The sequence below is a fragment of the Passer montanus genome, unplaced genomic scaffold, assembly GCF_014805655.1.
Source record: "Passer montanus isolate IOZ18808 unplaced genomic scaffold, ASM1480565v1 scaffold31, whole genome shotgun sequence".
Classification (NCBI taxonomy): Eukaryota; Metazoa; Chordata; class Aves; order Passeriformes; family Passeridae; genus Passer; species Passer montanus.
In genome coordinates this window covers 6,913,086-6,925,209 of record NW_024367819.1, presented here as the reverse complement: position 1 = coordinate 6,925,209, position 12,124 = coordinate 6,913,086, and the positions used below count along the sequence as shown (strand labels likewise).

The following is a 12,124-nucleotide window of genomic DNA, read 5'->3' as shown; positions in this document are numbered from 1 at the left end:
AATTTGCTAAACTGCAGTACAGTCTCACAAATGCTGCTGGCAGCCTTACAGTAACAACACATAACCTGCTGTGGACAGGACTCGAACTTCTGTGTGCTGTGTACTCAAGGACTGGGAAATTTCACACTGTGGTTTCACTATGAAATACAGTCACAGGTTTCAGCATATTAACTATAACCACTGGAAAGGAGAAATTCTTATTAATTTAAAAATCAATATTGTTACAACAGGTCCTAGAATTAAGAACACTTTTGTTCAAATTAATTTAAAATGCTGAAAAATATTTTTTCAAGCAGAAGACTTGAGTTATCTCAGGTGTGAAGTCTGAAAATTATCTCACCAAGAATTTAATGGTAGGTAATATTAGTTCCAAAGTATACTATGAGCTTCATTTTCAAATTCATCAGATTACCTGGTTTCCATCAAGAATAGCATCTTCTACTTCTGCTTTGTCCATATTGACACAAGAGGCAACAATATCCAGTAAGTAATCATGTCTGCCATCCAGACAAGCACGTTTAGCCTCCCTCTCATCCTTGAGCTTTTGCTGTTATTAAATACAAAGTGGACAATGAAAAATTCATTATCTAATTGAACACAAAAATAAAGAAAGCTATAAAATTTATTTTTACAAGTAAAGCCTATTACATTCAATCCATACTTATGATTTATGTTTCTATGGCACTCAAATGAAAATTTTAGAAGCAGCCTTTGTTACAATTTTACAGTTTGCTTCTGGTGTTCCATTTTCAGATTTATCACAACATTTCTATCGTAAATAATGTTGTACAGAAAGCTAATTTGTTGAAAGGTTTTGTAGTGAAAAAATCCCAGTATTTTATATGTACAGTTCCATTATTCTGCAGGTTACCTTCAACACCCTAAGTCCTTTGCCTCAGCTTTTCAGTCTAGTCACGTATGACCATCAAGTCAAGACAGGATTCTGACTGATCTTTGTTATTCGTGGAAGATATTGTAAGCACTCTCTAATAAAGACAGATGCTGCTGGAGGAAGCTAGGGTTTTATACATTATCTCTTTAATATAATGAGAAGTAAAACAAACCACAAGCCTCAAGGTACACAAGTGTTTACAAATGTGCTTAACTATAGCTATTATACCATTCTTCAAGTAGTAAACCTACTCTTCTAATTAAATTGAAATCCCATATGTAACACACCTCATTACATTATAGACAAAATAGCCTTCTGGAATAGTTACTGGTATTATTGTGCTCGCAAGTTACAAGATTCAATATAATTTCATTTGCAAAAGAAATTTAGAATGATGTTTCATTGGTGGTAAATTCAATCCTTATTTCCCTGGTGATTAGGAGAAAACTAGTAACTTTATAAAGTATGCATAAGTGATTTATCCACAAGCTTTTGCAGAGCCAAAAGGACCTGCATAATATACTTTATACCCTTATGTAAATATCTTTCCTACTTTCTGAAGGAATTTTCAAATACCTGGTATACTTGTAACTACTACAATGCCTTCATAAATGCTGAATGCATTTGAAATATTTTTCCATATAAAAGACAAGCATACAAATCCTATTCTTTATGCCAATGTGTCTGAAGAACACAGTAGCAGATTAATTTGTACATGTACTTTGTGCTACTTTACCCCTCTCATACCCTATGACATGGTCTTCAGTTTCCTGAAAGTTAAGTGTCATAACAGGATTGGCTTTTCCTACATGTTTTTAAACATGAGCAGAAATTTTCCTCCTCATTAGACATGCAAAAAGCAACCATTTTGTTTGAATTAACTTCATTAACACTAGGTGGTAACAATAGAATACTCAAAACTATTGTTTCAGTAACTTGAACACAACTGATAGGGCATCTTTAAAAAACAATAATAATAATACAACTCAATACTCATCAATTAGTTTCTATTTAATACAGAAATAAGCCTTTTGTTTTACCTAAACTACAGAGAAACTACTTTTGTACTCTGCTTGTGTTTCCAATGTAGAGCTCCAGATATATTACTATACAAGACTACATCTTACACTGTTTTTTCAGTCACCAGCTCCACCTATACAGCTGCTCTTGACATGTTCATAGCCTCCATTTCTTCTACAAGTTGCTGCTTGTATAGGCTGAAATCATGAGCACCTTCTTCTCAAACTGAACAATCATGCCCTGACATTTGTTTCTGTTTTTTAAAAAAATTTAATTGCTGTGTCTCAAGCCCTATAACAAATATACAAGCTATTGTATATAGCTGTTCATAAAGCACTGGGTAATATTTGTTGTCCAAGTCCACCAACAAGAATATTCATTAATATACCACCAAACTTTAAAAGACTAAGTTAAATTACTCAATGAACCATGCCTAGAGAAACAGGAAACTATTAACTAAATGGTAAAGCTATAGTTTTGTGAAGATTAAGACTTTGACTTGTATTTATCACATCACTACTGGAAGGTATTTGTTTTGACGTGTTGGATATTTCTATTACTAATGCAAGTTCCACACATTTTTTTTCCTGAGAGTTGCTACAATGCAATGCAAGAACACTTGATACAATTCAAGCTGTCATGCTTCTATATTTTGATGAGTTATCCTTTCTACAAACTTCCTTACCAAATGAAGTGTTGCTTCATCACAAACTCGCACATTAACTGTTGCAATCGTTGGAAGAGACTTCTGCCTCACTTTTAGGACTAGGTTGTACACAGAAAAGTAGAGGAAACCTAACTTCAGTGCTTTCAATAGCAGTTCACTAATTTATGCATTTAAAAATGCATAAATGCATTTTTATGTTTTATGCTGGAAACTGTCTCCCAGTCTATCTTCCGAGCTTCCATTTGCATACTACTAAAATAATGAATTTTTAAGATATTCTTTACTTAGGATTAGGAATTTCAGAGAATTAATTACAAGAAAATGCTGAGCATTCTACCTCTCATTCTTCCCTTTCCCTTTTAGCTACCCTCACATCTCACTTCAAATCAGCACTGTGGTCATGGTCTAAGAGTTTCTGTAATTTTACATCTTGCAGTATTCACTACAGAAGTACATAGGCCTAAACAGAATCTATACCAAAAATATTATCCAAGAATAGGCAGCTCTATGTAATTCATAATTTCATAGAATACAAAGACGAAGATTTGAAGATAGAAGAATGCTGAAAAACACACAGGATCATTTATGTAGTTAAAAGAGAAATTGCTGTTTCATGCAGTAACACCAATATGCAAATCCAGAAAAGGATTAGCAGCAACTCTGATCAAGGTCGTGCATCAACACCTCTTCCTAATGTCCCAAGATGTAAGAGAATGCAGTATTTATAAGAGATAAACACTGTCTCAGATATCAGGAAAGATTGCCCAAGTTTTTAATGGTACACCTTCAGCTCAGTTTTTCATGTAAAGAAAAACGCAGGTAACATGGTCATTTTTAGTTTTGGCTTTCTTTTACCACTTTTGGTTATGAAGGTAAGAAAGGTTATATGACACAGTGCCATAACAGACGAAGGTCCAAAGCTAAACTCATTAACTGATATGTCCTTTTCTGATGATTAGTCCATTTGTAACACGTAGCTTGATTTATGTTTCATAAAAATCTTAAAATTGTTAATACCTAAATACTAAAAATTTGGCACAGGAAACTATTTCAACAGACATCTTCTCCTGAAGCAAGAAAAGAGAGATATTCCTAAATCTATCTTTCATATACCTAAACCCATAAACATCTCACCATCAGTCTGAAGAAATAATGTGAGATTAAATTAAAATTTTCAAAAAGTTTCCTAGCTGCTAAAAAAGGATATATACTCAAGCAGCAGGTACTAAAAGAGCACAAGTCAGGGATTCAAGGGGTTCATTTCTTGAAACAAGAGGCTTAGAAACCAGCTATTGACTATTGCCAGCTTCTCCATTACAGACTGTAGCTGCTGATGCAGACACCCTGAATAGAGCTAGCAAGAATGTTGTTTAGTATGCAAGTCATATGCACACAAGATAAAACTTGTTCTGAACACTCTTTATCCAGCAAATGAGACATTTTCTTGTCAGAATACTGAGCATCACTGAATTTAGACATGCTGAAATCAGAGTCTTATTGATGAGCAAGACTTTACAGGGAAGTTCAATAGTGAAAGAGTCAAAAAGTAACAATGTTTTATTGTTAATTTACTGACTTATCCAAAATTTATTTAACCAGAGTGGAATTCCTTTGTCTCTCCTTTAACTTCCTAAGATGCTTTATATTACATAAGCCTTGCTCATGAATTTCCCATCAAAAGTAAACTGCACACCATTTCACTTATTTTCCAGCACCCTGAGTTTTCAATTTTCAAATTTCAATGTTTTTATTTCCTCTTTCCAAAAAAATGCAAACCCTAAAGAATTAGGGCAGATCCCTTATCTAACTCTTAAATCTCAAAAATCAGAGCTCTGCATATGTGTTATCAGATTGCATTAACTCAGGAACAGTTTGCTTAAATAAGCAGCTTTTAATGAGTCCAAGTATCTTAATGACTTCTGTAGTCTGTTGTGGTTTCTCAATGCTAAGTATTGCCTTCAAAATTCTATTTCCATCTTAGAAGTATGGGGAAAGTGATGTTACATTTCTGTTTTCCTTCATGGCAGAATCAACCCATGTTTTGTTGCCGCATCAAACTCTTTAGTGTACTAATATAGCATTTGTGAAATTATACCATTACCAGACCATTGCAACAATCTGGGCAAGACACAAGCACCACTAGCCAAATGCATAAACAGCTCCCAGTGCAAATTTGCCTTTCAAAAAAAATTGTGCAACTATCATCCACTTACGCCTATTTTAAAACACTTTTTTCCATGCCTTCCCCCCTCAATACACATTTTTATTCAAATTATGCATTTATTAGTCTAAACCTAGTTCAAAATTCAGTTTTCCTTACCTTTATCACTCTGCCAATGCTTCGTTTCCAAAGTTGCTTTCTTCCAGCTCTAAACATTGTACTATTCAATATAAGCACCAAGCACTCTTTTTCAGGAACAATCTCTAGTCCATGGGGAAAGCTTCTACAGTCATCATTTTGTACTCCCCCCAACCTTTTGTTTGCACTTGTTTCTTTCCTTTCAGTAGGAATGCCAAAATAACTCCAGGAAATATAGTAAGGACATAAAAACCCCAGTATCTATTAACCTTATCTCTGTATTCAAAATTCAGTTCTTGTGTGCATACAAAATGCTAGAAAATTAAATTGCACTACCACAGAAACAAGAGGTCTCTAGCCATCAGAATTTACTGCCTATATATTAGGCCTTGAAAGTTACTGCTACCAACCACAGTGTTGTTAAGGTGATACTGTTTACATACAAACACGGCTGGATACAATTCATCACACACAAGGGCACCATAAGTATTTGCAGAAGTCAATTTTATAACTGCTTCTCTGATTTGTGTTTAGCCTTCTGAAGCAATCCTTGTGTCAACAGGCATCTTTGTTTCCTTGTCACAGGTGACTGTTTAAATATACAGCAACAGTCAAGCAACTTTCAAATATCTTGTACCTACAGACTTGTAAATTACTGAGTTTTCTATTAATGCTTTTATAGAAGTACGTTCAGTTACACTTATTTTTCAGTTGTACAGTGGTTGCTTAATACAGAAATTTTTCTTCAGCAAGAAATGTTGGGTTTTTCCTTCCTAAAAGAGCTTTGATTTTTTCCCCTTCAGTGACTGAACATAATCCAATGTCCTCTTGAAAATGCCAAGAAAAACAATCTAATTATCCAGTATTAGGAACAAGAAAACAGACATTTTACAGCTATTTCTGGCTTAAAATGTCCCTAAATATTTCTGCTTCCACTCATATCAATGTGAGTAATGTCTAAAAGCACTTGACAACCTTAGCATTGAGAAAAAGCACATGAGTAAAAACCGTTTCCCCTGCATTACCTACATTTTCCCCACCTACTCTAATCAAATCCAGTTGTGCATACATGTTTGAAAGAGAAAGACTGAAAAATTGCATTTAGGGTAAAAGTAAACATCCACAGATTTTTCTGAACCCTTTACAGAGTTATCATTTAAAACTAATCACAATATTAAATATTACATATAAAGTTAATTCCTATGGATATATTCAAACTACTGAGGAATTAATTGTTGACATTCTGTTGGAAGGAGTTCAGAGAGCCACTAAGTTGCTCACAGAACTGGAGCAGCTCTCTTGTGAAGACAGGCTGAGAGGGCCAGAGCGGTTGTGCCTGGACAAGAGCAGGCACTGGGGAGATCTTCCAGCACCTACCATTTCCTAAACAGGGGCCTGAAAGAAGGCTGGAATGGCATAGTAGAGGTAGGACAAGAGGGAATGGCCTTAAACTGCAGTACAGCAGGCTCTTCACTGTGAGAGTGGTGAAGAACTGGCACAGGTTGCCCAGGGAAGCTGTGGATGCCCCAGTCCTGGACGTGTTCAAGGCTGGCTGGATGGGGCGCCAAAAAATTTGGTCTAGTGGAAGGTGTCTTTGCCCATGGCAGAGGGGCTGGAACCAACTGATCTTTCATGTTCCTTCCAACCAAAACCATTCTCTGCTTCTATACTTATTTGCATTATGTATGCGATTTCTAAAGTAAAATCTCAGGCAAACAGGCTCAACTTCACCATCCAGCAATAAAAGTTCTTAAAAAAAAAAAAAAAAAAAAAAAAAAAAAAGGAAAAAACCCCTTACTTAAATCTCTTGAAAAATCAGCTAAAAATCATGGATCTTTTTCCTAAAATGCTATAAAGTCACAGCAAATGACAAAATTATAAGAATTTTTAAAAATCTCCAAAAGTTATCTAGACCAATCTTTTGCTCAGAGCAGGTCCAATTAGAATGGGTTGTTCAGAGATATTTGCAGATTTAATATCTCTAAGGGTGGAAATTCTGCACCCTCTGGGGCTATATAACTCTGCCCAACGTAACTTCACCATCCAGCATAAAGACTGTTCCCATCTAGCTGAAATCTGCCACGTTCCAGTTTGTGAACGTTGGCTCTTACTACCACAAACCTTAATGAAGCATTAATCAAGGGTTCAGCTTTGTTGTCTCTCTACCCTCTAATTAGACAATTATAGGCTGCAATAAGATCTCCCCTTAGCCTTTTCTCCCTGTGGCTAAATGAGCAGAGTTCTCTCAGTACCCACCACTGCTGCTTCCCATTTTTCTACACAGCCATCCATCTCACCACAGAGGGTGATCAGGCTGATCATGAAGAATGTGACACTTGTAAATCTATGAAGGCTGTTCACAATCAGCTTCTTGGGGCTTCGTGTGCCATGAAATGGCTTCCACAACAGTTTGCCCCACAACCTGACCAGGAGCAGATGATTGGTGTGTCATTCCCAGGACCCTCCCTTTTCTCCTCTTTGTAAACAAGAGGACACAGTCTTTAGCTGCACTAGGGGAGGTTTAGGTTGGACATGAGGAAGAATTTCTTGGCAGAAAGGGTGACTAGACATTGGGAGGCACTGCCCAGGGAAGTGATGGAGTCACTGTCCCTGGAGGTGTTTAACAAAGACTGGGTGTGGTACTCAGTGCCATGACCTAGTTGACACAGCAGTGTTCAGTCATAGGTTGGACTTAACCATCTCAAAGGTCTTTTCCAATGCAATTGATTCTAGTTATCAGAAACCTCCCCAGATCATCATGGCCTTTTGAAGAGAGATGGGCCTCAAACTGACATTGGTTTCCTCTCTCAGGACCTTCAGGTGTATTTTATCTGCCCCCATGGACTTCTATACAACCAATTGGCTTAAGTGCTCCCTAACACTACCTTTGGCTATCACAGATAATCTCTTCTTTTTGTTCACATTGCAAGGAGGCTTGAAGGTCTAAAAGAGCCAGAGGGCAAAACCAGCTCATGAAAACTGATTTAAAAAGTCGCTGAAAACTTCAGGCTTCCTATGTTCTTTGAGCCTTAGTCTCCTGTTCCCCTGAGCAGTGGGCCTACATTTTCTTGTGCTGTCACTGTACTTAAAAATTATATTGTCATTTCCCTTTGACCTCCTCACAAGTTTGAACTCCAGCTCAGCTTCTTAACCCTTTCTCTGTGAACTCAGAGCGTCCATATCCTACAGACACTCATTGTGTCTATATCCTTCCTGCGTGGCCCTGATTCTATTTCATCCCAAAATTCTAAGGAAGTTTGCATGTTTTCATTCATACCCTCTGTGTTGATCCATGCTGGCCTCCTACAAGGTCTCTTCTTCCTTCTACACATTGAATGTGTGTTCCAATGATGTTATACTTGCAGGTCACAAAGTTTTCTTCAGCCCTGTTTCCTACTAGGGAAGTCCTTTATGGGTTTCCACCAAGAAGATTCCCTCAAGAAGTCAAAAATCTGATGTTATAAAGTCTAAGGTTCTTTCAGGGTTTTAAACTCCACAATATCATGATTCCTGCAGTTAATCTTCTCTCAACTTGCCTATCTTCAACTAGTTTTCTTGTTTGTAAATGGCAAACCTAACAGAGCATCTCTGTCAGCTCATTTATCATTTGAAAAAAGAAATAGTCTTTGAACTCCAGAAATCTCAGTCATTTAAGTAACTTGGAATTTAATGTCACTTGGAATGTGACATTTTTAGAATTAAAATGGCTGTCAATCATGACAAGGATTAATCTAACCCAGGAAGGGAACCCATATATGTGTTGATATCAAATAACCACAAATCGTTACTTTACACAGGAACTCTTCTTGCAACTGTAATATATCCTCAGAACCCTTGGGGCAGCCTGCATTTACAGTACTAGATTATGCACTGACATTGGTTAGAGTCATTCAAAGATCATTGATGTTTATGGAATTTAACTTCCTGTGATCTTCCATCTCATTAAGTTATAAAAAAGAAAATGGAAAATAACGAAGTGGTTGAGACAGTGCTTAACTGCCACCATCTGGTCACTGCTGTCCTAGGGTCCAAATCAGACTTCCAGCAAAGCCAGTTCAATTAATGCAACCAACCCAGACAGCTGAGAAGAAAACTTTTGGTCAACAATTACATGCCAGACTCTTATAACCTCTACCTCTTCTTTGGCTTATAAGCCACAAAAACAAATAATGCTTAGCCTTAAATATAGTTTAGCTGCTTTTGGCTTAAACTGCTATAAAAATACTGCTTTAGGAATTTGTTTTACATCCATTAGAGCATTATAGTGGATAGTAGCGTATACTGGCTATGTAAAAGGATAAATAATCTAGGTTGACTTTTTTCAGATTTTTGACCAGAACAGTCCTTGCTGAGGCAGAGCTTAACAAAGACTCCTTGTTCTATCCCAGTACCTAATTTGACTTATAGAAACATTTTTATAATGTGGGTAAAGAAAAGTTCTCTTGCAGATTTTAACCAACTTGAAAAAAACCTCCTCTTTTACCTTTATTTTACTGGTGATACACCATCAGATCTGTAATTTGAAAAACACATTTCCTCTCCAGATGCTTCAGGAGTGCAAGATCCATGGTGAAGTTGGATTATTTTTAATAATTTGATTTCTACATTAATGAGGATCTTGTATTATAACTGAGAATTCCAAGAGTAATTTTAGTCTCTCATATGTCTCTGGCTAGCCTGGGCTCTCCTCCACACCCAGCAAAGCATTAAGTGTCAGATTTGGGGTAAATTACTGTTGTGCAGATGAGTAAAAGATTATGAAGCACACAATCAACTGTGTCAGAGAAACACTTTTTAAACTAAAATATTGAGTTGTCATACTATTTTAGGAATTATAAAAGTTCATTTCACAATGCCAAAAGACGTTGTTCATGTTCCAGTATCAAAATTAGTAAATGGGGTAAGATCAGACTGGAGACCAGTCACTAGTGGGGCTCTGCAGGGCTCCATCCCCACAGTGTGATGGGAAGAGGAGAGGCAGACACTGCTCTCTCCTCTGTGGTGGCAAGTGACAGGACCCAAGGGAATGGCCTGAAGCTGAGTAAGGAAGATTTGTTTGGATATCAGATAAAGGTTTTTCACCCAGAGGGTGACTAAACACTGCAACAGGCTCCACAGGGCAGTGGCCACAGCACCAGCCTGACAGAGTTCAAGAAATATTTGGACAAGGCTCTCAGGCACACAGTGTGACTCCTGAGGTGTTCTGAATAGAACCAGGAGTTGGATTTGATTATCCTGATGGGTCTCTTCCAACACAGTATATTCTATGATTCTATGATTTTTTTTTTTTTGTTAGTGTTACATTGCACAGTTTTGGCAACGAGGGTTCTTTTACTGTGGGAAATTAGGAGTAGTAGATAACAGTTAGCTACCATCTAGTGGTTAAAAGCTGAAAGTGTACATGACTTACAAGGTTTTTTTCACAAAATAGTCTATATAAAATTTGGCAGTTGAAATATTCTTTACAGAGATGATCACTGACAAATCACAAATTAAAATCTACACTGAATGTAACTGAAGGAACTTCAAGAAAAGGATATTAGACTCTGCTGCATTCCCTTGATACAGCTACAATGCAAATAACTAGAGCTAAAGGTAGACATTACCTTGAGCTGCTTTCAAAGTCAAATAACACTTTTAATAACACAATTAACACAAAACTTTTAAATAAATAATTTAAATAAATAATTTTAACTACTTTGCTGAGAACAATTAAACTTCAACATATTTAGTCATTTCCTTCACTACTAGGCATATGGATCACTTGTCATTCCAAAAAATAGTTTTTGTCTTAAAATGTCTAACAAGTCTACAATTTGTCAGCCACCTAATGTCCTCAGCTGAAAGATATTTAATAAAAAAAGGAAAAAAGAGAACAAGAAAAGCTATCATAGCTGAAAATCACACTTCTTAATTGCCTGATGAAGTAACAGATATGACTAAGAATTTAACCACGTTACGTTGCTATTCAACAAGGACTTTATGTGAAAGACAGTACTGTTTAAAGAACTAGCCTACCATGTAGGAAGTCCTAATGTAATTCCCTCTTCTGTTTTAGGCAAAACATTTGCTCTCCAGGCTATGCTTGCCTATTTGATCCACCAATAAAAAAATAAAACACTTAATTATATAGTTGACAGATAATCAACCTTCTGCTTACCAGGACAAACAGGATGTGTGGGTCTTACCAAATGAAGAGACATTGTGAGGACAGAAAATTGCCATTCAGGTAACCATGTAAGTGATACATTTTCCAATTTTCTAAGGAGCTACAAAACCTCACACCTCAAACCTACACACACTCTTTCCTGTTTCAAATTATGTGGACACTGTACCCATCAACTTAGCCCAGCACAAGGATCAAAGGCAGAAATACCCTACCTCAGGATCTACAAGCATCCGTAGCACCACTCAGATATTCCAATATCCCTAGAAATGCAGACTAAAGAGAATGATAAATTCTCAGCATGCAACTGAAAACCAGGAAAGAAGCAAGGCCCAGATTCCCTGGAAGATGAGAACAGTACTGAAATTAAAGGAATAGTTTTGGAAGAAACAATTAGATAAACTTGGTGGCTTTTACTCTTAAATATTAGAGAAGAAGTTTTAAACCTAGCCTGAGGAAACATTATCAGGAGCTAAAGATCATTTGTTCTCAAAATACACATCCACTTGCGTGAAAAACACTAGTGGCAGGAAGTGGGAGCTAATGACATGAGAAAGCAGAGGGTTCCACCTGTCACACTACAAGCCAGAGCAAAAGGCTGGACAGTAAAATGTTCTTTTGAACAAAGTAGGAGAAACCAGAAAACTAAAACAAGTATATAACTGCTTTTACATAAGCAGGAAAAGTCCTTGGAACAAAGATAGGGGATCTGAGGTACTACCTTCAAACTAAGAAATGGCTGTAACAATAGAACTAGAAACTACCAGAATAGCATAAGGAGGATATCCACTGGTACTTTGTGTCCTACATCAAGGTATTTACTACATAGGAAATGTGGAAAAGTGCACATTGGTTTAAGAGTTCAGTGTTCAAACAAGTTAGAGGGTCACCCAGAGCCCAACAGCTTAAAGTTTCAGTCAGAAACAAGATAGGCACAGCATATTATATTACTGTCTGCCTAATTAGCATTGAAGTATTGACTGTGACATGCTGACAGTGACAAGGAGGGTCCCATGGCAGGGAACAGAATCAGCAAGTAACTTCAGCTGTATTCATATACACCTGGGAAATACGATTTCA

General features: G+C 36.8%; 1 protein-coding gene across 1 annotated transcript in view; it reads right to left on the bottom strand.

Annotated features, from left to right (window-relative positions):
* DNAH5 (dynein axonemal heavy chain 5) overlaps positions 1-5,028 on the bottom strand; it is a 116,359-nt gene extending 111,331 nt beyond the window's left edge. The window contains exons 1-2 of the mRNA XM_039714905.1: positions 4,900-5,028; positions 413-547 (exon numbers count right to left, since the gene is read on the bottom strand). Of these exons, the coding sequence (XP_039570839.1) occupies positions 413-547; positions 4,900-4,956 (192 nt within the window). The 5' untranslated portion in view covers positions 4,957-5,028. The remainder of the gene's footprint in view (positions 1-412; positions 548-4,899) is intronic.
* Between the last annotated feature and the right edge of the window lie 7,096 nt (positions 5,029-12,124).